The sequence below is a fragment of the Arabidopsis lyrata genome (genome assembly GCF_000004255.2).
Source record: "Arabidopsis lyrata subsp. lyrata unplaced genomic scaffold ARALYscaffold_1, whole genome shotgun sequence".
Lineage (NCBI taxonomy): Eukaryota > Viridiplantae > Streptophyta > Magnoliopsida > Brassicales > Brassicaceae > Arabidopsis > Arabidopsis lyrata.
Genome location: NW_003302555.1, coordinates 25,287,141 through 25,313,334, shown reverse-complemented (window position 1 = coordinate 25,313,334; position 26,194 = coordinate 25,287,141). Strand labels below are relative to the sequence as shown.

The window sequence follows — 26,194 nt, the reverse complement described above, 5'->3', positions numbered from 1 at the left end:
TATATATATATATATATATATATATATCTAGTTTTAGCAAAATGGGATTAATAGATTTATAAATTTTTTATTAATATGAATGTTTATGCATATTACATGCATTTGGTTAAAAACGTCAAGTTTCTCGGTCTAGTTTTGGGTTTGGACAACACACCATTATGGGGACCAAACTAATCCAGTCATAAATACTACGGTGCATGCCCAAGACACAAAGCTTGGACTCGATGCTGATGGCATTGAATGACACTTCATCAAAAATTATAACTTTTAACTTCATCAAAACAACATTTTGGAGGAAGAATCGGCATATCAATCGGTGTAAATAATCGCCCGCTATATTATTCGAATCCCAACTAATAATAAGTAATTCGAAGAAGTAGCCCACTATAATGAAATCATAAGACATTATTAAATTAGTCAATGTTCTAAAAATACTTTTGGGTTATGTGTCGCGTAGAGCTAATGTGCACACACATTGAAAGTTGACCCGCTTCACTTTTATAATATTTTCTTTTTGATTAAATCCAGCTTTTATAATCTCATCTTGTTATCAAACAAAACGTTTGGCCTGTCTTTTTCATAAATTAAAGTAACTCTCACGGAGAAAAGCCAACATTTTTCTTCCTGATTTATTTTTGTAAGAATAATTAATTCAAGTGGACCCCAAATTTAAAAGGAAAACCAAAACTTTTTTCTATGTATTTACGACTTTTGAAGTTATCTATGTTAAGTTGTTAACTAATCAACAATCTTAACTATATATCCTATGTATTGAAGGTTCTATGTTAGCATGAGATAATAAAACGATTGAACATATATAAAAGTGAAAAATCTCTAATTTTTTTTTTAGATTTTATTTTCTGTAAATGGAGTTAGATCACTTGTCATTTTACTACATCCCTTGCGCCGAAATATTGTTTTTTTTTTTTTTTTTTTGATAAAAAGATTGTTTTGAAAACAATTTTAATGGAATTCTAGTTGCCACGTTTAATATGTTTTGTCCCTATACTTTAGTGAATCTTATAATCTTTGTTATAGAATTATCTACTTTTACATTAACATAAACATTTACAGAATTCTTCTTTGTTCTATACAATTATATAAGTATTATATTCTAAATACATTACCAAAGGCGGAAGGGGGTCTAGGGCTGAGAAGATTACGTGATGTTTCTCGTGCTTTTGCATATCGGTTAATATGGAAGTTATTCACTTTGTCGGACTCTCTTTGGGTGGCTTGGACTAAGAAAAATTTGATGAAGGGAGGGTCATTCTGGTCAGCTCCCAATTCTATTCTAGGCTCTTGGATTTGGAAAAAGCTACTAAAGCTTCGTGAGGATGTTAAGCCTTTCATTCGTGTGGAGATTGGTAACGGGGAAGATGCATCATTCTGGTTTGATGCTTGGATGCCACAAGGTAGTATCTTACACATTACAGGACCTACTGGTCCTCGACAATTAGGAATTCCTCTACATGCGACAGTAAAGGAAGCGATAGGCCTTCAAGGCTGGAAATTGCGTCGTTCAAGGTCAGCCACTCTCTATCCACTCATACAGGCCATACGTGCTACTCCTCTGCCCGATGCTCCTCGTGGTAAAGATCAGTTTCTATGGAAAACTGATATGGATGGCTTCACGGGTCAGTTCCATTCACTTAAAACATGGGAACAAATTCGAGAAAGTCATCCTCAAGTACCTTGGGGTAATCTCATCTGGTTTCGTCAAGGAATTCCGCGTTGTGGTTTCATCTCTTGGCTCGCAATCCAGAACCGTTTGTCAACAGGGGATCGAATGCGCCTTTGGGGACAACAACAACATTGTGTTTTTTGCCGTGAAATAGATGAAACTCGAGATCATTTGTTTTTCGCATGTCCGTACTCATTCACACTTTGATCCTCGCTGGCTGGGAAGCTCCTTCGACACCACTTATCTCCGGGCTGGGAAGAGACAGTAGCGACAATTCGAAGTCACTCAGGAGACAAGCTTCGAGATATCTTGATCAAGCTCTTCTTCCAGGTGTCTATTTACGTGTTATGGCAGGAGCAAAATTCACGCATTCACAATAGTGGATGTATGTCCATAGCTCAACTGATCCGCCATAGTGAAAAGCTTGTCCAAAATAGGATTTCTTCATTGGATTACTCCTCCAAGCCTCTCCTGCGTCTTCTGCTCCAGAGGCGACTCATGGTAAAGCCGTAGTCGTCAACGGATTCCTTGTTTCTACACTTTGTCTCTTGCATTGGCAATGCTCTGTTCTTCCTCTTTATTATGCTCTATTTTTAAATGCGTTACCTCCTTGTCAAACATTTGTAAATATTCACTATTTTGAAATATAAATTACACATTTCAACAAAAAAATATATTCTTAATACATATAAAAAAATGTTGGTGTTGCTATCTGAGCTGTAAGACCATGTACATAGGTGATTTATTTTGGGTATCAGTAGCCCAAAAATCATTTTTTAATGGACCAAACCATATATTTTGGCCTGATCCGTATCAGTTCACTGATACCTTTGATACTCAGTATCGGGTGACGTGGCAGCACACGGTTGGTCAGCGTTTTCGCTGAAAGCAGAGAAAAATAAAAAATTCATAGCGATTCTTCTTCTTCTCCAACTCCTCCGCCGATTCTTCTTCTTCTCCACCGCGAGCTTGAACTGGAAGACAAGCAAGTCACGATGGGTTCCATTGAAGAAGATCAAGACCTCTCATCGAAGAAGATTATCTCTTCGTTCCTCTCGTTCCCGGATGTGCCTTTGTTATCCTCGCCGCTCTCAATTGGCTGCTCCTTGGATTGAGTGGTTGAGAAACTGTTGGAAGCTTCCGATGATGACTCTGTTCAAGATCGTCTCACTGATCGCGCACTCCAATTCGCGTCGCTTCTTCAAGATACCACCAAAAGATTATCCCGAAAGCGCACTTCTCTCCACAATTCCAATTCCTGGTTTCTCCCTCATGAACTTACCATTAAGGTAACACCTTTGTGGTATCTTTTTGATGTAAACTTGAGTTATTGAAATCTAGAGACCATGTTTTAGGGATTTTGTTTCTAGTTCTGTTGTACCATGTTTCGTAAATGTCAAAAGTAGAGTGGTCTGTAGTATGATCCTTAAAGCTGGAAAAGAACTCATGTCAGACGTTTGTGCCTTCATAAAACCCTAATCATAAGGCCGCGTTAGTGAATAATCTGCTAACGTAAATGTCAAAAGTAGAAGGTGATGATCATCATTTGGTAAAGTAGCTTGGTTGATTAAGATATCCTGCTTTAGTTACATTGGACTAGACTTTTGAGATCAAATAAGAACTTATCATAAGGCCACATTAGTGAATAATCTGATGTATCTCTGCTCTAAAGAGAAAGCTTCACATTTCCTACAATTGGTGATGTTGGTATTTGTTTAATTTGCCTGAACTAAATTGGTATACTAAATTTGTAGAGCGGTCCGATGAATGATGAGGTAAGACTGGTGTTGCTAGGAACAAGGATGGCGCTCTTTCTAGAATTTGCTGGAAGAAAATTCACTCAGCCTATTAAGGTACACTGCTCGTCGCTGATGATTAGCCATGTACAAGTATCAAAATTTGAATTAGAGGTCTTGCTGGAAGAAAATTCACTGAGCTTTCATAGAGGTCTTGCTATCTATGAAAGTATCAAAATTTCGTATTACTAATCATCTTTAATCTGGTTTGGTTTTGAAGGATGATATCGGAGATAAATCTGTTTTCACGTTCATGTCCATTTCTGAAGATGAGAAGAATGCCATAGTTGAAAAGCTCGAGAAAGAAAAGTTGGGGTAAGACTTTGAATGATAGTGGAGTGTTTTAAGCATCTTCAAGATTAGGTAAATATCTTGTATCCATAGATTTTATATACCACTGAGGAGAGATGCTAATATAAACAGTTTGTAGATTGTGATTAGTACACAAATGCCATCAAAATCTCCATGTGCAAAAACCATGATTCACCATTCCATGATTGAGAGCTGGTTGCATCCCATCTTTTGGAGCAACCTGGTTCAGTCTGACCCGAATTTGGCCTTGATTTCATCATTAAGGTCTGATCATCCCATCTTCTATATTTATATGATTATAGAAGGATTTCTAAAATTTTGTTTCGGATTTGATTTAAATTCTTTGTATTTGATGTAATATTTTTAATTGATTCAATTATCATTAATTTTTTTTTATTAATGATACTGATACCGGTCTCACCACTGAAAACAGATTTATTACCAGTATCATAAAAAATTTCAAACAATAAACACATTAAAATTAATACTAAAAAATTGTTAATGATACTCATATATATTTCTTTTTTTCATCAAACACCATTTCTATTAAGATATCGAAAAGAGACTCTCCGCTAGGGAGAGCCAATCAGGAACCGACGAACTTACATGGGAAAATAGACTGTTTCGAGCCCGAGCATTTTTGGCTAAACAGTCTGCTCGAGTATTAGAACTACGAGGAAGAAATCTAATATTAAAAGAAGAGAAAAAATAAACGAGGAACCGGAAAGAGGCCATTTCTGCTACAAAAGTTGGCCAAACGTCGTGGTTGTCGAGGAGAGAAATCATGTCAGAGCAATCGGATGCGAAGACGCCAGTGATAATGCCTAACGAGATCATACATTCCATTGCCCAAAGCAAAGAATCAATTTCCGCGTGGAGCGGTGAAAGACTTCTTCTCGAACTCTTTAGGCCAAGATGAAGAATACTGTTAATGATACTTATAAAATATCAACTATGTGCATACTCTAATAGTTGATTGCTTCAGAAAAGAATAGACAAAAATCCTTGCTTAATAAGCTCACCACTTTCGCACAAAAAGAAAAAAAAAAAAGAGGCCCACCACTCTGAAAATTTAGACAAGAAAAATAAAAATAAATTAGGTTACACATATCATCATTATATATATATATGCACAACACAAAGTTGACCTGACAATGTAATATTAAATGATTATTAAATGCAAGAAGAGAGGGAATTATCACTCTTATCAAGAAAACAAGTTCCTTTAAACGGGTCTCTCTATATATATAAACTTTAAACACCTAAAAATTTAACATAGATCGAGAAAAAATCCTCAAAACAACAAAACAAAAGCTTAAAGCAGACATGAAGCAACAACATTACTTGGTCGTCTTCATCGTCCTTTTCAGCTTTCTTCTGGTAAAAGCTTCTTCTTTAATCATATTAAAACCCTAATTAAGATCTGAATATAGATACATATATCTGAATGTTGTATATATTTCTTGGTACAGTTTGTGAATCTGAGTGAAGGAAGAACAGGAGGAGTTGCAGAAGAATATTGGAAGAAGATGATGAAGAATGAACCGTTGCCTGAACCAATCAAAGAGCTTCTCAACAATCCGTTTAGGACCGGCCAAGAGAGATTCATCCAGAATTTCGACACCAAATCTGTTGTCATCATCTACCACAATCCTAATGAATAATATTGACGAAGCCTCTTATATATATGACTTTGTGTTTATGTAATGTATGGATCGAGTTATACGTGCACGTATATGTTATACTCCTTGAGTTGCTTGAGTTGTTGTGTTATACACGTATACTATATATGTTCTGTTTAGTGCAGCTATAAGGGATTTTTCTTTTTTACCATTAATGTGAGTGAGTGAGTCTTTGTGTGGTGAAAACTAGACTTGCTTCACATTTTGTTTTGATAATATATATAAATAAATACACGGTGCCTTTCGTGTCTTGTTACTTATAGTATTATTTTGTGAAATCAATTAATTATTTTAGCAAAAATAATAATAATAAAATAATTATGTCCCTATGAAAAAAGGGAATATTGCAAAATCTACCACATTTCAATAACTGGCATTCAAAATCTACCACATTCTTAAAAGGTTTTCAAAATCTTTCACATTCCAATAGCACATGCGGAATTGCATGTGGACCAAAATACCCTTGAGTGGGACATAGTCTGTGTCAGGGATAAAGTTTTTGTCAGAGACAGAGACAGTTTTGTCCGACGCTTCCAAAGAAGGAGCAGGTCTGCAATAAATGTTGCACGTTTACATTTGCTAGATAATTGAATTTAATTAATAAAAATGATAATAGAGTAGGGTTAGACCATTAATTGCTCTTTTAATATATCAGATAAAAGATGAGACAAGTTCAGATCGAATGAGTAATAGAATGAGATCGGGAACAAATTCATATCGAATGAGTAATAGAATTAGATCGGAGACAAGTTCAGATAGAATGGGTAATAGAATTAGATCGGGGACAAGTCAAATCGAATGAGTAATATAATTAGATCAAAAATTGAGCGTGATGATTTTTATCATCCAATTCTCTTGACTGTCCATCGCCAGAGATCTGAATTTACTCGGGAACAACTGGAATTTACTCGGGGACAACTGGAATATAATTAGGAAAGTTATATTATATTGTTTGGGCTTTGCACTGGAGGGATGTACTAGCCTACAGGTTCAGAACCTCCTAGTCATAAAAAAAAAAAAAAAAAAAAAAACAAGAATGAAAAAGAAACCATTTCAGTCTTTTCATAAATGTAGTGGACAACAAATAACGTTAGTGTAGAGAAAAAGAGATCCATAAACACCGACCAACCCAATTCGGCTTTTTATTTATTTATTAGGGTTCTAATTTTTTTTAAAAATATTAATGTACCACAGAACAACAGATTTACAATATGGTAAAATGGTAAAAACCTCAAGAGTGAGATTACTGATGAGAGAGCAGATGTATTTTGAATAGTTTCAGCATTCACATCCTGTTGACCTCTGTGGATTGCTGGTTCCAACATCGATCGTGTCTGGTAGGTACCTAAACGATTAAACATCAACAAGTTTCAGACATAATCTCGAGTCGACCCATCAACCCGAAAAGAAAAATAGCATTAGCAAAGCCTATGATTGCGATTGTGTGTGTTTTAACTTACATTTCTTCCTCTTCTCCACTCTTCATTGCGTTCTTAGTTATGCACAGGAACGCGTCTTCCACATTGGTGCCTTCTTTAGCTGAGGTTTCATAGTATGGAATGTTTCCTTTCGAAGCACACCAAGCTCGAGCCTTCTTCTCTGAAACCTGCAAATTCAAAACAAAAAGTGATTAAAAACAATGCAGAGAGGTTTCAAATTTCAAGGTTGTTCTTTATTACAAGGAGATTATATACGTACCACCCGGCTGTTTCCACCATCTACATCGATCTTATTACCGATAACAACAAAGGGAAAGTTCTCTGGATCCGAAGGACTTGCCTGCAAATCACAATTACCGGCATTGAAGTAAAGTCCTATTATTGAATCTACTGAGAAGAGAGAGTATAAATATAAATCTATAATTATACCTGGATCAGAAACTCTTCCCTCCAGTTGTTGAGATCCTCGAATGATTTGGCGGAGTTGACATCATATACAAGAACACAGCAATCAGCACCACGATAAAATGCCACACCAAGACTCTGAAACCTTTCCTGACCAGCTGTGTCCCAGATCTGTAACAAACAAAGCAAGAACTTAGCTCCTATAGTCAAGTAAAGAGGGCATTCCATATAGTACTTGGGATAAATTCTTAATCCAGGACAGAGTCTGTGAACCCTTTTCGTACTTTGATCATGCCAAAGCAAACCCCGTAAGAATCACATCAGAAACAAGTATGAGCCAATTCAATATTGGAACGGCGCACAACAATCCGACAGAACTTAAGTTTGCATTAGTATAAGATAAGACTGCAGAGAAGTTAATAATTCAAAAGTTAAGCAGAGATCAGCCTGAAGCTCATAAACTATTCAACCGTTTTTCCAATATCAACTCTGCCACTAAGGATTCAAACTCATACCAATGCACTAAGCAAGCAAAATCTACAACAAGACAAAATAAAATTACTTCACTGATAAACTGTGCTGTTACAACAAACCTGTAAAGTGAAAAGCCGGTCTTCAAATTGCACTTCCTTAGTCAAGAAATCAGCCCCAATGGTTGCCTTATACTGGTTGCTGAACTTCTTATTCACATATCTAAAGGCATGGTGTTAAAGTGAAACAGAAACACAAACTCATCTAACTCGAAAGAGGACAGATTGTTGTTAGTCATAAAACAGAGACAAGAGAATCTATTCATATATATTATAAAAAAAAAAAACATTGCAATAACTTCCTCTTTACTCCATTCACAGAAAATTTAGGATACTGATTCATCAAAGAAGTCTTCCCAACCCTGCAAAATTCCCAATGAGTCTCTTAACTTCGATAAACACAACAATAAGACTTTTGGACTCATAGCTCAACAGCTTCACCAGGCATCACGACAAATAAATATATGATTCAGAACATATTCACTCTCACTCACCAAGAAACAAACTAAGCCGAAAACAATTCTTCCTTGATTGCGAACACTTGACCGAATGATTTCTTATAAAAGGTTGTTGCTTATAATAATAGCAGGATCAAACAAATCTTGAATATGATACAAGATTCAGTATTCAATTTCTCTCCAGTCAAAAATAGATAAGAACACCAAATCTGAATCATACTGAGAGAATTAGACATGAACTTCAAATAGCAGCTTGAGACTAATTTCAACTAATCCAATCTCTAATCATCACTTCACAATTCAATTCCATGTAATTACAGAACAATCAAAATCCAGAAGACCTAAGAGATCACACCAATCCAGATCGAATCCAATCAAAATTCGAACCCAGAAAAAGTATATACTTACTGATCGAAAAACACTAAATCAACATGTAGAAGCAGATACATACGGAGAGAGAGAGAGAGAGAGTCAGTCACCGGAAAACTTACCCGCTATCGCCGAGGATGATGACTTTGAGGAGAGTTCTTCTACGAGAAGGCATCGAGATCTGTACAAAGACAAAGAGAAGCTCTCTGCGATTTTCTGGGTTTTTGGAGAAGACGCTTTTTCTTTCTTCTCTTGAAGCCTTAGAGCATACACAGCAGTGTATGCCTATCCTTGAGTGTTATGAATTTAATAATTTAAATGTATGAAAGAAAGAGAAAGGAAAAGGAGGAAAAAGAAATAGAGAGAAAGGAAAAAGAAGAGAGAGAAAGGAAAGAATAATGCTTACATATGCTTACATCCGAGTCTTAGTTTACATCTGAGTGTTGCTTCAAAACCAACTTTATTATTATTTCACTTTTTAATAATGCTTACATCCAGGTAAAAAATATACCACTGCGTGTGGTCTTATGCTGTTGCTGACGTGTCTTTTTTTTTTTTGAGATATTAGTAGGTGGTGATGGTTTAGGGATTTTTTTTAAGAAATATGTATATCCAACTATAATTAACCTTATACAGGATATTTCTATTATAAAAAAAATGTTGACCTTTATGTAAGGTAAAAAATCTTATGGTTTACTAAGAATTTATCTACAAATTTGATAAAACTTTTCGATTAATTTAAATAAATAATGTTATTTTATTTGATATTACTCTATTTATCAAGAAAAATACGGAACCGTACACATTTTATGTATGATCGTATTTGCTAATTCGTTCAATGATACGTTATTTTACCAAATATCGGGTTTAACGCATTAATAGTATTTCCGCCAGTCCGTACGAAAATACTTTTCTTTTATATACCATTTTACAACTATAGTTAATTACTAAATTTCTTCTTTGAGATTAGAATAACGACTTAGATAACCTAAAAAGATACAAAATATACGGAAATGTACGAAAAATTAAATATTAGATTTTATAAATAAGTAAGAAGTACAATTAACTATTAGAAAAAAAATAAGAAATATATTATTTGACTACAAAACCTCTATGAAATAATTAATTTTGGTTGAATCAAATGATGTATATATATTTTATCAAATCGAAATTATACTATAGATAATAATATTTGTTATTAATGAAATTTAAATCAAATGTTTGACCGCGTAAATCTTATCTTAATCAATAAGAGCTGTAAACGAAAATAATAATAATGATTTAGGCTCCTCCATGTAAAGAAAATTAAGGAAAATGATACGAAAAAACAAATTTTAGGGATGGATGATGAATGATCGAAGGGTCATGGGTGATGAATGATGATGATCCAAGGGTCACAATGTCTCACAACAAAACGATGCCAAGCCTCTTTCTGAATCGGAGGGTTACGACTTTTGTATGTGTAATTAATTAGATACATGAACGAGAACAAACAAACTCTTTAGGAATGAATACAAATTCTTAAGGAAAAATGAGATTTACACCTTTTCACCATTTCAATGGATTCTCTTTATAAACCCTCTCTAATCACATAGATAACATCACACATCACCACACATATCGAAAACAAACAAAAAATCAGTAATGGCTTCTCCTTTGTATCCGTCTAACAATCCTTCATCTTCAATTGTGGTGACACGAGACGAGTTCAATGCTTTTCACACAATCGACAGAACCTTGTTCAGTCGTCTTGTCTTCCATCTAAACCGAGACGTGGACCAGTCGTTTCTAGCGATGTGTTTTCTCTTGTTGCTCGAGCAATCTGGTTACGCCCGTGACGTTATCGCCTATCTTGTCTCGTTGCCAGACGCTTTCGTTGACGCGGTGGCTAACGAGATCGGTGTGTGTATAAATTTGTTATACAACCTAGATTTCGCATCTACGTTCTTCGCTGCTAGCAATGATGATAATTCCATTATACCTTTGCTCTTAAGTATGACTGGAGGGAAGTTAACTCTCAGATTAATCAATCAAGACCGCGAAATTTTTCGTGTTGGAGTGTCAAAGAATTGGACCGATGTTGGCACTCGAGCTTTCACAGATTTATGCGAGAGAGCTCACATGATCAACAGGGAGAAACTTCTGGCTTTAGAGAGAGAGAAATTTATTGAGGACATGAAGAGGCTCAGGTTGAGTCTTCAACAAGAAAACCCTAACAGGTTGAGTGTTCAACAAGTAAAAATTGCGTCTCCTCCTCCTCCTCGTCCGGTTGAAGACGAAACAAACAAGTTCCATAAAGAGAAAGAGATAATGGAGGCAAAAGAGAAGGAAGCGGTGGTGGCGGCAGATGATCGGACGGTTTTCCTGACGTTTTCAAAAGGGTACCCGATTTCGGAAGCGGAAGTTAGGGTTTACTTTACGAGGAGGTTTGGGGAAGTGATAGAAGCGGTAGAGATGCAGGAAGTTGAAGCAAATGAGCAGCCGTTGTTTGCGAAGATGGTGTTGAAACTTCAGTGTGCGTCGATGATGGACCAGATTGTGAGTGCAAGGTCTAGAAACAAGTTCACCATCGATGGCAAACATGTTTGGGCTCGTAAGTACGTTCGCAAGATCCCTTACCCAGCTTCATCCTCTACTCATATTTGAGTGTCTCTGAACTTTTTATTTACATGTTGTTGATGTTGTTGTTGTTGTTGTTGTTATTGTTGTTGTTTTCTTTTCAATAAAATTGTGCCGTCAATCTTATTATTGTGCTACCCATTAATATATGTTTAAGTTGGCGATTAAAATGATTGTTTTCTTAAGTCGTTTTGGAATTAATTTTTTTGTTTTGAATCTTCTTACAATGTTTAAGAATTCATCGCCAGGAAGGTGAAAGACTTCCAAGAACAAATATTTAAAAACGCATAATAAATTTAAAAGATAAAATGTAAAAATATACGACTGGCTAATTAACAATTTCTATATATTTTTTTTTGGTAAGCAACAATTTCTATATATTAAAACGTTACATATGAGTTGATTTATATTATTTGTTTTTTTCATTTGGACTTTTGTTCAAGATTTTTTTATTATAGTCAGTCAAATAAGCAAGTAGATATTGTGCCAACATCCTCCATGGGCACCCTCGCTCCGAAACTTTTTAGCTGAGATCATGTTAATTCGAATTTGTGTTAAATAATTTGTTTATAAATTCTAAATACAGTAAAACCTCTATAAATTAATAAATTTTTCTGGTCCCGAGTTGGAACCAGTGTAAAATATGACATAAATCGATAAATTAATAAGATAATAATTTTTTTGAAAATCACATGTAAACATATGGTCTCATCTATATTATAAATTAATAATTGTATAAACTTATCAATATATATATATATATATGATATAAATTTATATATGAATTACTATGATATATATTTAAAATCTTATATGTAAAAATTTTAATGAAATATGACTCTAATATTCGAAAAAAGTTTGTGTTGTTTTTTAAACTTAAAAATTGCTTCTCTACTTGCAATTGATTTTAAAAAAATATTGCTTACAAAGAAAAAATTTATTTTTAGATAGAAATTTTTTAAAATATTATAAAATTAGTAAAATCTCTCTATAAATTAATAATTATTAATTTATCGATAAATTAATACCTCTCTAAATTAATAAAATTTCATGGTCCCAACATTATTAATTTTTAGAGGTTTTACTGTAGTACTTATGAGTTTTAAAAATGTACGTAAATTTGTATGTTGTATATCAAATATGCCATACACTTAGATAGAATGATAACTGTATTGTTGCCGGTTTTGGAAATTTTGTTAACCTCGTGTGTGATTGTTAAATTATAGTAATAATAATTGTGTTACGTGTGGTATATATAATAATCTCCGTTTGAAATTAAGTCTCGTTGTATAACTTAACTTTTGTTTTTGAATAAGTATCATTTTTGTTTTTTGCTAAATTGTAAATATTTCATAGATAGTGAAAAAATTTTAGGTTACAATCCAAAGATTTGGAATCTATACACATGGTTCCATGGCAAAAAAAATAAAAACATGAAAGCATAAGACGGTAATTAAACCAAGTTTTTGATCCATCTACTCAACAAATCAAAGAAGCTGTGGGAACAAGATGAAGCGATGACGTTTATGTTGTCCTTCCCAGAAGAGTTGCAAAAGGAGAAGGTCGAAAGCAGATTGAAAACACCTTGTTACGATTGACAACTAGCTCTAGAAACCTTTAGCATGAGGCCCGAAACCGAGCCGTCAACGGTTAAACTCTAAATCATCGATCACATACTCTCCCTGCGTCATGTGAGATCGATTCTTCGTTTCAAATCCATGAGCTTTTCCATGAAACAGAACCTCAAAACGTTATATATGAGTTGATTTATATTATTTGTTTTTTTCATTTGGACTTTTGTTCAAGATTTTTTTTATTATAGTCAGTCAAATAAGCAAGTAGATATTGTGCCAACATCCTCCATGGGCACCCTCGCTCCGATACTTTTTAGCTGAGATCATGTTAATTAGAATTTGTGTTAAATAATTTATTTATAAATTCTAAATAGTACTTATGAGTTTTAAAAATGGACGTAAATTTGTATGTTGTATATCAAATATGCCATACACTTAGATAAAATGATAACTGTATTGTTGCCGTTTTCGGAAAATTTGTTAATTAACCTCGTGTGTGATTAAAAATCTATAGAATAATAATTGTGTTACGTGTGGTATAATACTTTCTCCGTTTTAAATTAAGTCTCGTTGTATAACTTAACTTTTGTTTTTGAATAAGTATCATTTTACAGTTTCAAGATGCAGATTAATATACTATCAAATCATTAATCGGTTTCCTTTTCCTTCTTCATTGAATCCATATCGGTTAGCTGTTACCCTTTTTCTTCTTCGGATTTGGATTGAAAATGGATACAGAAAGAGAAGAAACTATCATCGATATAGATTGAATGTCTCATTGTCGGGATACCTTAAGTATTAGAAATAAAAACATAATTGATTTATGAAAGAACAGATCGAGGGATCAAAAACTAAAAGTTAATCATATGATCAATAGTATATCTTGACATGACTACATTCATACTTAGATGAAAGTAAGGTTGAAACATTATGATAGTTGTGGTATATGAAAAAACTATATATTTGGGACGAAACTAATATTACATGATGTGGTTTTGGGTCTGGGAGATTACGGGTTTTGAAACAGAACCTCCTGGTATTAAAAAAAAAAAAAAAAACTATATACTGTAAGCTACTTTTTTCTTATACGCATTTGAAGAAGATTTTTGTATAAAGCAGTTGCTCATCTTCTTTCGCCAAATATTTATTGAAGAAGATGATGATAGGATTGAGTTTTGGGGTAATTCAAAAAAAAAAAAAAGATTTGGAAGCATTAGGAAGATTTTGTTTTATTTTTTTGAGAGATTCATGAAGACTAATTAGGAATATGTTTTCTTCTCATACTTATCAACGTACAATTTTCATGGAAAGGAAAAACACTTAAATTTGATAACGAAGCCACATTATAAGAAGAAAATCGAAGAAACTTCACATGAGAGATCACTACAAGAAAAATGAGCTTCGGTAACACAAGGAATATGCTGCCAAAGGGATTTCGTAGCGAAACTACAAACGCTGTATAATGAGGAGCTACAGTAGACCCCCCCCCTACCGTAGCAGTTTTTACGCGCTATCGTAGATTGACCTATTATAGCGCTAGAAGCTCGCTAATTAATATTTTTAACTAGCGCTTTGTTTTTGCTGTTATGTTTGTTTATATAGCAATTTCTTTGAGCTGTGAAATATTTAATGATAACACATTATATATGCTGGTGGATATTGTTTCGTGACATTATGGTTCTCGAATTTAACACTGTAGTAGCACAAAAACATTGCTATAGAAAAGTTTTATATAGCTCTGTTTTTGTGCCATAGGATAGTGTTATATAGCGCTTATGCTATGTTATAGAAGAGTGTTATATAGCGCATTTGTTCTGCTATTGTGTAGTTTTTAATGGCTACTATACATTGCCATAACATCATTTACAATAGCATTTATCAATTGTGGTTTAAAAATGTTTTCAAGCTTTTTTTTAGTGCTATAATATAAGATTTCTTGGCTGAGAAATTTCTGTTTATATTGCAATTTGAATCTATATTTAACTTATTTGCGTCAATATAATTTGTTATTTGAAACATTGAATTGCACAAAATGTAATTAGCTTTTATTTATGAAAGACCATGAATCATAAAATATCATATTACATAAAGTTAACTTAACAAAGTTTAAAGATAACATGAACTAACTAAACATTAATTACAAAAACATGAACTCTAAGAGTTGTTACCATGCCATTATTATTCAACCAGTCTTGCAGTATGAGGACTCTCCTTTCTCCTCTCTTGGACGTTTCTTATCAGTGTTGTTCCTCGCACATAGCTTTCTTATTGCCTCAATGTCTTCTTCCTCTAGTTCCATGCGTGTATCAATGTCTTCTTCGATGCGTATTAAGTACCCTCGGTGAGCACAAGCCCGTCTAAAGTCTATCTTTGTTATCTCCTTCAGTTCATCATCCGCATCGGTTTGTTGATCGTTCTTTGCTTGTTGTTGTATTTGTTGTCTGAATTTTGGTACAACGTTCTTAGCGGGGAGGCCGCATATGAGTCCTTTACCTTCCATTTAACTAACAGTTTCTGCAGTACCAAATATGATATTGTTTAGATATGTTTATTTTTTTATCAACAACCACAACAATCAAAAGAAAACAATATAATTCAATACAAAAGAATATAACCTTTGCTTGAATGACGAAATGTTGTAGAACCTGTTATATATAGCTCCGAAACCTGAAAACTGAAAAGATTTATCACAAGAACCTGACAATGAAAAGGTTAAAATCTTTAAAAGTCTTTATGAACAAGAATATGCAAAACACCATCAACAATCTCAACAAACAAAATATTACGAGAACCTGTTTTAATATGTCTTAAATCTAATAAGATTGACTATCAGTGTTCGATTCTATTGAATATCTGCAAGAAACCTAATTCCAAACTGAATCAGTAACTATTAAGGTCCAGAGAGAGAGAGAGACGGAGTAGGTCCAGATTTCATTGTGAAATCAGGCAGATTTCATGAAAGTCCAGATTTCATTGTGAAACAAAAACTATTAAGATTCTTGTATTCGAGAAACCAAAATAGCGACAACAAAAACTATTATGATTTCATGAAACCATCTCTGACAGGGTATTCGAGAAAGCAAAATAGCGACAACAAAAAATAAAGATTCGGCGATGATTCGAAAAACAAGCAATCGAAAGAGAGAGTAAAACCTTTAGATTCGGCAATGATTTTTTGTAGTGTTTGGCGATGGTGACAAAGATGATATGATCTCCTCTTAGATTCAATCTGTGTTTTTTTTTTGGTGTTTGGTCTCGAGAATGAGATTGCGTTTTGGTGTTTGGTCTCGAGAATGAGATTCAAGCTTTGAAGACATCGAGTAATGAGAGAGAAATTAAAAGTTAATTAAAACAGAGCTAATTAATGACCGTTAGATTTATTCTAATCAACGGTAGATATGAATAATTAGGTGATCCACACCTTCATCAATTAGCCAATGAGATAATTTGTTAACGATTGGTATGTTATTAGTATAGTATTTTGTTATTTTTCTTTGTATTAATTTTGGAATATGGTGTAACAATTAAATAAAAATAAGTTTCATATGGTAAAGTTTAATTTAAAATTTAAAATTATATTTTTACATTGTCAATTTCATGTTTCATATATTGGTGTAGAATGCCTTTAACTAATAGATTTAGGGTATAAGGTTTAGGGTATAGGGTTTGGGGTTTATATCTTATATTACTATATGATATAAAGATTTATTTATAATGCTAACTAATATTAATAATTCATAATTATGTACAAATATACATAGTATTAGATTTTTACATTGTTAATTTCATGTTTCATATATTGGTTTAGAATGCTTTCAACTAAGAGATTTAGGGTATAGGGTTTAGGGTATAGGGTTTGGGGTTTATATCTTATATTACTATATGATATAAAGATTTATTTATAATGCTAACTAATATTAATAATTCATAATTATGTACAAATGTACATAAAATTATATTTTTACATTGTTAATTTCGTTTTTCATATATTAATAATTCATAATTATCTTATTTTTTAAAATTTTCTCTACACTATTTGAATTATTTATATATTGATTTTTACATTGTATATATCCAAATTTTTAGATATCGACTAATAACATATCTAAATTTTTGAAATTTGGCTTATTAACATATCGACTAAGTATATCTCAAAAATTTTAAAAACAAAAAATTAAGTAACTTGTCCCATTTAAATTATCTGAAACATAGAATTTCTGATTCAACATAATAATGCAAAATAAAAACAAAGGGATCCAAATAACCATTGTAAGACACAAAATAACACAAAGTAGTCATGTCTTTAAACTCAAAAACACGTTCTCCCATCTGAAACATCACTTGTCCTCATTCTCCATTACAATTTTACCTTCTGGCCAGGCAACACAAGTTCCATGTGCATCTGCCATACACTCGATTGCAGGGGTTTGCCTCCAAACCTGAGCATCAGGTTCAATCACAACATCCACCCATACGCGACAAGCATTAGGCCCCAGTTTCTTGTGATGTACTTCTTGGTCAGGATTACTAGACGACCAACGTCCTTCAGCAACAACGCGATCCATTTCGGATATATCCATCAACTTGCATTTTTGATTTTCTTTGAAGGCGAGACGCTTCAAAAACAACCAGCAAAAAAGATACACAGAAATCAACCACAAGCAAAAAAAAAGATAGCCAGAACTCAACAAGATAGAACAATCACAACCAATCATGATCCTTAAAGAGCATGCACCTGGGATTTGCGACGAGGAGATGCCTCTTTCAGAGATGTCTTCAATAACAACCAGCAAAAAATGAATACAGAAATCAGCAACCAGCAAAGATTAAAGCCATACAACAAGAACAACCACAACCAATTCATGTACCTGTGATTTGTGACGAGGAGATGCCCCTGTCAGAGATGGTTTTGTTTTCAATAAAGGTTTCTTCAAAGGAGCTTTTGGAGTTTCTGGAGACTTGTCCCTCAGATAACTTGGACTTGCTGAGTTAGTCGAAGATATAGGACCATTAGGAGATTTAGAAATTACAGGAGACATCTCCTTATGAGATCTTATGCTTCCTCCCTTAGATGTAGATTGTTGAAGAACAGGGGATTCAGTCGATGTTGTCTCAATCACAACTCTATTTGCAGGCCATGCTATAAAACAGTTCAAAGATTCCTGCAGAGTTCTCATGTCCGCTGTAGGCCTCCATAGCCATGTATTTGTGTTTAAAACCGAATCCACATAAACTTTGATTGCATTTGGACCAATAGGAAGTCCATTTACCAACGCACTCCGTTCTCGAGACTGCCATCTACCTTCAGCTACAACTTCATCATTCTTACCCAAAGCCTTGAGTTTGCATCTGTTTTTTGAACTTGTGCTAGGGCTCTGTGGAACAAAGGTACAAAACAGGAAGAAGGATTATTGAGAAAGTTTGATCTACATACAAAAAACAATTAATAAAAGATACTTAACCTTAGGTGCAATGTCTTCTGCAATGCCACCTTCGCTTGGAACAATACATAAATCGGGATCCCATGCAATCATTTCTCCAACTACATCCTCAATAGTAGACCTCTCAGGTATAGGTCTCCATAATGGAGCTTCTGGTTTGGTAGCAGATTCAATAAAAACCTTAACTGCATAAGGCCCTAAAGGTATCCCATGTACTAATTCATCAGCATCATAAGAAACAATACGGCCCTCAGCAACATTATCATCAGAAGAAGTCCAGTCAACCAAACTACACTTAGGAAGTGTTTTGGTATTTACACTCTTATGTATAGAGTTTTCACCAACATCACCCTCTTGTCTCTGCAATTTCAGAAACATATCAACATATAGTATATATAACTTATTAAATATTATATCAGTACATAATGTGTATATAGTATACTAACCTGATCATAAATTTTTTCAATAATTTGCTCTAAATCCTAAATTCTATTCTTCATTTGAACCTGATCTGCTTCCATTGCAGCTATAGAGCTTATGTTGACTTGGAAACAAGAAAGTTTGGTCAAGCTCATGCCTCTGCCCATTGCCCGTAGTCTTCCAGGATTATCAGGTCCCAAAATTTGACTAAGTATATCTTCCTTTGGATTTGTTGTAGCTGAATCCTGAGTACCTTCAATTTCTAGCTCGGTTGCCTTTCTCTGCAAACAAATAACATAGTAATGTACATCACTCATTAATGATGACCAATATATTAAGTAATTTTAGAAGAATAAACATAACATACAATCAATTCAGCCGCCTCTGTAGTTACAGGAGTACCATCCTTCTTGGTCCGTGACTCGACCCACACTTTTGCTCTTGTCACCTGGGATGGGTCTGAGCTTGCCTCGATTAATTCTTCTCTCTTTCTGACCATTCCTTTACGGCCAAGGCAATGAGGAATCTGCAGCTTCCTTTTCTTCTTCATAGAATCACTTACTACCTTAAATGCATTACTAGTCTTCTCTTTTATAAACTTACGCCATTCGGGTTCAGTTATATTAGGTGGTCGCAGATCCATCCTATCTTTCATGTTATCAGCTCCTCTGACCGCTGAAACAAGGCGTGATTTAGAGGATCTCCATATATCTCTCATCTGAACAAATGCAGCTCTTTTCTTCCATGGTTGGTCAAGATCAAACCTTAGCTGCATTCAAATGAATCATTTAAAATCAGAAATCACACAAAGCAATTCTAATTAAAAGAAGCAACATGTAAAAGTAAATTACAGAATACCTCAATAGATCTCCACAAAACAAGTTTGATATCTTCACTTACTTTCCTCCAATCCCGGATTGTGTAAGGAACATGTTCCCGTACTATTGTACCTAAATATGATGCAAACGGTACTGACCCTGGACCACAAGGTTCTCCCATGATAGTATAATCCACGTGAACCTTTTCATTTGGATCCTTGGCGATGTTTTTCATCTTCGTTGGTCCTCGTTTCCTTTTACGCTTTGGTTCAGCAATATTTTCAGCAACATTCGGAGTATGATCTTCATTGTAAGCAGCAGCATCATCATCAACTGGTTCAACTACATTGTCTTCATTGTCTTCATCATCATTCTCTTTACCTTCTAACTCAGCATCCACTTGTAAATCAGCATCCTCTTGTAAATCAGCATCAACTCCATTACACAGATTTTGAGTTTCACACTGATCCTCTACTAATTCCTGAGTTTCCAACTGCTTCTCCTCTATCTCGGCAATCTTCTTCTTTTTTTGTGAATGCCTTTTTCGAGTAGTGTTGACCATCTTAGTTCACCTGAAACAAAAGAAATCACTTGATTATCAAAACATATACTTGTTTAGAAAACAAAAATCATTCACAGGAAACACACATTCTAAACAATCATAAATACAAAAAAACAATCACATATAGTATAATTTCACACATAAACATGGGTGGGTGACAGAGACTTCCGGTGAGACATATACACGTGCTTTCTACAATTACTCAACCACAAACTATCTGTGTGCTTCCCGCAAACAGGACAACCCATTTTGCCTTTAACTTTGCAGCCTGCTAGATTTCCATATGCCGGGAAATCCTGTATGGTCCACAGAAGCATTGCTCTTAAAGTGAATGTAGTGCGACTGAATGCATCATACGTTACCTCTCCCTTCTCCCACAGATGGTTTAGATCCTCTATAAGAGGCTCTAAATAGACATCTATATTGTTTCCAGGTTGAGTTGGTCCAGGAATCAGCAATGTCAACATGATGTTCTCCTCTTTCATACACTTGTCAGGTGGCATGTTGTAATTGACTAGCAAAACAGGCCACGCACTATAGTTAACATTTTTCATGTTAAAAGGATTAAACCCATCTGTGGAGAGTCCAAGCCTAATGTTCCTTTCCTCTGTAGCAAATGACGGATATTTTTTATTCATTTGATCCCACGTCACAGAATCTACCGGATGACGCATTTTTCCATCTGTGCTCTTATTACTGAAATGCCACCGTAAGTCTTTCGCCGTGTCCTCTGACCTGAACATCCTCTTGAGACGTGGAATTATCGGAAAGTACCTAAGTACTTTCTGTGGAGTACCTTTCTTCACCTCACCAGTTCGCGTGTTAATCTTCCATCGCGAAGAATTGCATTTAGGACAAGTGTCGAGCTCCTCGAGCTGTTTTCTAAATAGACAACAGTCATTTACACAAGCGTGTATCTTCTCATAACCCATATCAAAAGATTTGAAAAATTTCTTCACTTCATACAAGGATGTGTGCAATACATTGTCCTTGGGTAGCATCTGTTTTAAAGTCTCAAGTAGACTATCAAAACTTTTGTCAGACCAACCACTCTGAGTCTTTATCCTAAAGAGTGAAACAATCGCAGATAGCTTGCTGTGGTTTGTGCAACCTGGATATAGTGGTGTTTTTGCATCAGCTAGCTTGGCTAAGAACTCATCTTCTAACTTATCATCGCCATCAGCAACATCATTTAAATCACCCTGACTAACCAGCTCTTCATCCATAAACTCAGCAGCTTTGAACAAACCTAAGATCTCTTGGTTCAACTGGCTTGTATTCTTTCTACACTCAGTCCCTGATTTCACTTCTCCATGATGAAACCAGTCCTCACTCGCCTTGTAACTCCAATCCATTCCCCTTGTTACAAGATGATCAACAACATTAGCGGCAGAGTGGCGATATACGTTGCGACAGTCAATACACGGGCAAACAATCATTGCATTGTCTCCTAAACCTGCAGCCACAGACCTCACAAAATCCCAAGCACCTTTCTCATAACCAGGATCGGTTCTGCAATGAAGTAACATAAAAGCAAAAAACCAAAAGAAAAAAACGAATTACAAACTTTAAAAAATCTTTAACATATTAATTAAACCAATAAACTCAACTATACAAAACGCTCTCACATACCTGTTAAGATGAACCCATCTCTTTTCCATAACCATTATATGTCCTTACCCATAAAGAAAACAAAACAAACACATAAGAATAACACAAACACCAAACAAATACCAAACAAACACCAAACAAACACCAAACAAATATATTCACATTCAGCCAATTCATTCAACTCGTAAACAAATGAATCAAACAAATGAATCAAATTTCAGTTTCATTGTGAGAACTTGCCTCTGTGTTCTGATGCAAACAGGCAGATGATGCAGGCAGAAGATCCAGCTGATGAGATGTGATTACCTTTCAATGTTTAAAATGGTCAAAATTAAAATCAGAGTACTAGTACATAGTAAAGAACTGAAATGCATAGATTGAATGCCTTATACCTTTCAGATTCGAATCTACTGAGCTCGACTGAGCTATTGAGACAGAGGCGGAAAGAGACAGAGGCGGATAGAGACTGAGGCAGAGAGAAACTGAGAAAGAGAGCTACGGAGACACAGAGAGCGACGGAGACAGAGAGCGACGGAGACAAATCGATGGATACCGGAAAGAGAGACAGAGATTGACGGAGATAGCGACGGAGACACAGAGACTGTCGGAGCTTTTGGTGCTTAGAATCGAGATCTTGTCAATGGGAATCGAGATTTCATGGAATGGGTATTGCGATTTCTCAATGCTTTTTGTTTTTGGGTTTTTGATTTCATGGAATCGAGTCTTTTTGGTCTGAAGACTTAGAGAATCGAGACTTTTTTTTTTGTTTGGGGGGAAAACCCCAATTAGTTTGCCTCCAAAATTACCTTTACCCGCTATAATACTGAGTTAAGTTCCCGGTTAATAAAAAACTATATCCTAGCGTTAATATAGTGCTGCGAAATACTTGCCATCCGATTTTGGAACTTTTAGTAGCAGTTCATAAATTTGCGCTACAAAGAACTGCTACCGAAGCTCATTTTTCTTGTAGTGGATATAGCAAGTTCGATAGGAGAACATGGCATATATAGAAGAAAACAACACAGGACAATGTTGTTTTGATTAAGTAAATTCCGCGTGAACCTCAATAGGATTTAGGCTAAATCGTTGCTGCGAGGACATCATGGGACCCAAATTTGTTAAACACATATCATTTCATCGAAAGAGCATGAACTTATAAAGAGGTAACTGAGAGATAACCTTTTTGTTTATGTTAAAATGAGAAATAACATGTTTATCAGATGAAATCAACCAAAGCGAAAATGTTGATGTGAGCTAATATGTATTTATAAGAATAAAAAAAAGGCAGTAGAAAGTCTAGGGTTTCCATTTTTCTAAAATTTAATTTTTATCTTTTAAAAATGAAATCAAGTCATTATGAATAGCCTTGTAATCAACATTAAATTAGAGACATTAAAATCTCAATTTTCATTGTCAACAAAACTTATTATTACCGTTGACCAACAAAGAACCTTGATGATAGTACCGTTGACCAACAAAAACTTTGATAATTGTCAAAGAACAAGAAAAAATCGAATAGCTCTCGTAGCTCAGTTGGTTAGAGCACCCGTTTAGTAAGCGGGAGGTCTTGAGTTCGACTCTCAACGAGAGCATTTTTTAAAATAATTAACATTTTGCAAACAGAAAATCTATCCTGTAACTGAAAATTGTCGTTGTGAATATTTTTTTTTTGCCTGGCTGTATAATTACCAAATATAGAAATAACAAAAATTATTCGAAAACTTTCTTAAAAATAGAATTTGAGGGAAAAAATGGTTCCTTGTTCCTAGGAGAACAGGAACAGAGTTGGGTGTTTCTTGTTTCATCTCATATTGAAACCACCGGAGAGAGAGATAATGGCGGAGGGGCAATCCCCGGAGAACTCACCGCCGGGTCCTCCTCCTCCTTCTCCTCCGTCACTGATAGGTTGCAAGCACCAATCACATTCATGAGGAAGAAGAACAGGTCTAAGGGGAGAAAGGCTCGTGTTTGGTTGCAGAGGAAGGAAGTGCAAAGTGGCTAAGAGTCTGTTTTGGAGTTGAAGTGTGGAAGAACCTCTATTTGAGAGAGAGAGTTCGCTTATAACCTAAATAATATCAAAACGCTGTCGTCTTATTACATTAGCTGTTGAATGTATTTAAGGGAACAGTACCCGTTTCTAGGGTTTTTACCGATTAAAATCAAAAACAACTTCCTCATCTATCTCTCCTCTTCTCTTCTATCTCTTCTCTTCTCTTCTACCTTCCATTTCTGAATCTCTTATCTTTGTTTTGGCTTCAGCCATAACAGTCACCTCCTTCTTCCAACGATCAACAAACAACATCTCCTCCTCCTTCCGACAATCAAGAATTAACATCTCCTCCTCCTCCATCTTCACCTGACCTAGCTCCTCCACCTCAACAACAACAAGAATCACCACCTCCTCCTTCGCCGGATAATTCCTTTGATTGTTCTTCCTCGTCGCCTCCACCACCACTGTCTGACTCATCCTCCTCCTCACAATCACAATCTCTACCTCCTCCTTCACCCTCCCCGCCTCAGCACAGTGACAACAAAGGTAACAACAACGAAAACAACAAAGGAAATGATGGAAGCAACGGCAATGGAGGAAACAAGAACACTTATCATACTCCACCACCGTCTAAGACTTCTGATCATAGCTCCTCATCGCCACCAAAATCGATGGCGCCTCCTACAAGCAACAATGGCTCGAATTCGTCAAGTAACGATGGTCTGAACATTGGTGCTGTTATAGGACTTGTGGCTGCAGCTGGACTTTTGTTCATCGTCATGATCTTGTTATGTGTCTGTTGTTTTCGGAAGAAGAAGAAGAAATCAAAGCTTGACCAGATGCCGTACTACGGAAGCAATGCTTACGCCGCAGGCAAAAGTATGTACAAATAAAAACCATGAACCCTAATTAAAACCCTATTAGTTTCTTATTAGTCAAGAAAAACATGAATTTTGTTTCTTGTCACCAAGAATTAGATAAATCATATATATTCCTCTGCTCTTCTCTTTTAAACACCATCTCATCTAACTATGTACAAAACCTTGAACCCTAACTAAACCCCGTACCATTAATTGAGCTTTAGTTTCACCTAGTTTCTTCTTAGCTAAGCCTTTGTCATACTTTTGTTTTTGTTGGGATTTTAGCTGGAGGTGATCAATATTACAACCAAAATGTAGCAACACAACAACAACACTTATGCCCACTCACATATTGCGCTTTTGAATTATAGAGCTGAAATAGCCCAATAATTCAAAAGCCCAATATGTGAGTGGGCATAAGTGTGACCTTAAATTTAGAGCACCTCCGATGGTGTTTCTTATGGATTTCTTAAAAAAATCTTCAAGGTTAGGTGTTCAAAAAAAAAAAAAAAAAAATCTTCAAGGTTAAAAGTAATTAAAATAAATGAAAACAACAAATAAAATTAAGGATTGTTAAGAGTTGTTTTTTAATATAAGAGGTTTAAGGATTGTTAAGAACCCCGCTTTCTGGTTTGGTCAAAAATACTAATAATATATATATATATATATATATATATATATATATATATATATATATATATATATATATATATATATATATATATGCCTTCAAATCTCAGTAATATGATGGACATTCGAACTCGAGTTCGTGATCGGACTATTCATCAACAATTGAAAGCTGATTTTGTTAAGCATATATAACAAAATTTTGGCATGAATCAAGCTTACAACTAATCGTTATTCCGATTTTTTTATTTGCATATTTTTATATGCTTTTATGTCATATATGTTTAAAATTTTATGAATTGCAATGATTATTAAGTTTTATCAAATAAAAAAAATTTATAATTTTTAATTTTAAAAATATTTGTTTTAAAAGAAACTCACTTTGAACTCTACCATTGGACAATGAAAAATTTAAGGACTCTAACACAAACTCTAAAATTAAAAAAATTGTAAGAGTCTCTTATAAAACTCTACCATTGGGGATGGTCTTGAAATCTATATTTCGAAACACTGTTGTTCTGTATTTAGCTATTCTACCAACTACCATGCAAGTGAAAAATGATAGATTCTTATCTTCGGAGATCGTAATAAAAACTCGTGAGATCTCTATTGGATTTTTATTTTGTCAACATGAGAGTTTCTGTTAGGATTTAGTAGGCTAGATAGCCAAATTTTATACCTTTATTTATGAAAATGATGCCGTGAAAAAATCGTAATTATGTAGGTTTTGATTTTCTGTGTATATGTTTTAAACAAGTTACGTGATATATCCTTTATATTAGAAAGTACAAGTCACTTGACCAATAAAATTTTGACACATGGTCTTTTACTTCAAAATTTAAGTAAATAACAAAAATATAAAAAAAATCAGACAACGTGATACAACTGCCTAAGATTTTATGTTTCTAAATTTTCAAAATAAATTACAACAAATAATATGCTATAAATTCCTAACTTTTCTAACCACACATCTCATGATCGTTAGAGTCCTAAAATC

At 34.6% G+C, this 26,194-nt stretch overlaps 4 protein-coding genes, 1 long non-coding RNA gene and 1 other non-coding gene across 7 annotated transcripts; 4 read left to right on the top strand and 2 right to left on the bottom strand.

Annotated features, from left to right (window-relative positions):
- Window positions 1–1,255: 1,255 nt before the first annotated feature.
- LOC110224452 lies at window positions 1,256–1,891 on the top strand. The gene has a single exon (XM_021010525.1). It carries the CDS (start codon window positions 1,256–1,258, stop codon window positions 1,889–1,891), a length of 636 nt encoding a protein of 211 aa, XP_020866184.1.
- A 3,151-nt stretch (window positions 1,892–5,042) lies between these two features.
- On the top strand, window positions 5,043–5,716 carry LOC110224546. Its single transcript, XM_021010734.1, has 2 exons — window positions 5,043–5,172; window positions 5,265–5,716. The coding sequence occupies exons 1-2, from the start codon at window positions 5,119–5,121 to the stop codon at window positions 5,454–5,456; spliced, it is 246 nt and encodes an 81-aa protein (XP_020866393.1). The 5' UTR covers window positions 5,043–5,118; the 3' UTR covers window positions 5,457–5,716.
- Window positions 5,717–6,579: 863 nt separating this feature from the next.
- On the bottom strand, window positions 6,580–8,961 carry LOC110225173 (ras-related protein RABG3e). Its single transcript, XM_021014195.1, has 7 exons — window positions 8,798–8,961; window positions 8,184–8,210; window positions 7,912–8,011; window positions 7,343–7,489; window positions 7,173–7,253; window positions 6,935–7,080; window positions 6,580–6,819 (listed from the first exon to the last, which is right to left on the bottom strand). The coding sequence occupies exons 1-7, from the start codon at window positions 8,848–8,850 to the stop codon at window positions 6,753–6,755; spliced, it is 621 nt and encodes a 206-aa protein (XP_020869854.1). The 5' UTR covers window positions 8,851–8,961; the 3' UTR covers window positions 6,580–6,752.
- Window positions 8,962–9,972: 1,011 nt separating this feature from the next.
- On the top strand, window positions 9,973–11,415 carry LOC110225059. Its single transcript, XM_021013720.1, has one exon. It carries the CDS (start codon window positions 10,320–10,322, stop codon window positions 11,319–11,321), a length of 1,002 nt encoding a protein of 333 aa, XP_020869379.1. The 5' UTR covers window positions 9,973–10,319; the 3' UTR covers window positions 11,322–11,415.
- A 3,476-nt stretch (window positions 11,416–14,891) lies between these two features.
- Window positions 14,892–16,138, bottom strand: LOC110225012. 2 transcript variants are annotated; one of them, XR_002329443.1, is made up of 3 exons: window positions 16,022–16,138; window positions 15,484–15,565; window positions 14,892–15,382 (listed from the first exon to the last, which is right to left on the bottom strand). It is a non-coding gene; the product is annotated as an uncharacterized LOC110225012 (long non-coding RNA). The 2 variants fall into 2 exon arrangements; XR_002329442.1 differs by lacking the exon at window positions 16,022–16,138 and having other exon boundaries at window positions 15,484–15,768.
- A 7,100-nt stretch (window positions 16,139–23,238) lies between these two features.
- Window positions 23,239–23,312, top strand: TRNAT-AGU. Its single transcript has one exon. It is a non-coding gene; the product is annotated as a tRNA-Thr (tRNA).
- The last annotated feature ends 2,882 nt before the right edge of the window (window positions 23,313–26,194 follow it).

Bases quoted from the DNA above. Each gene is read 5' to 3' on its own strand.
- LOC110225059 (XM_021013720.1), top strand. From the start codon at position 10,320: ATGGCTTCTCCTTTGTATCCGTCTAACAATCCTTCATCTTCAATTGTG.
- LOC110224452 (XM_021010525.1), top strand. From the start codon at position 1,256: ATGAAGGGAGGGTCATTCTGGTCAGCTCCCAATTCTATTCTAGGCTCT.
- LOC110225173 (XM_021014195.1), bottom strand. From the start codon at position 8,850: ATGCCTTCTCGTAGAAGAACTCTCCTCAAAGTCATCATCCTCGGCGAT. The intron at 8,211-8,797 runs GTAAGTTTTCCG...GGAATTTTGCAG, and splicing joins ATCATCCTCGGCGATAGCGG to GGTTGGGAAGACTTCTTTGA. The intron at 7,490-7,911 runs GTTTGTTGTAAC...TGTTTGTTACAG, and splicing joins ACCGGCTTTTCACTTTACAG to ATCTGGGACACAGCTGGTCA.
- LOC110224546 (XM_021010734.1), top strand. From the start codon at position 5,119: ATGAAGCAACAACATTACTTGGTCGTCTTCATCGTCCTTTTCAGCTTT. The intron at 5,173-5,264 runs GTAAAAGCTTCT...TTCTTGGTACAG, and splicing joins TCCTTTTCAGCTTTCTTCTG to TTTGTGAATCTGAGTGAAGG.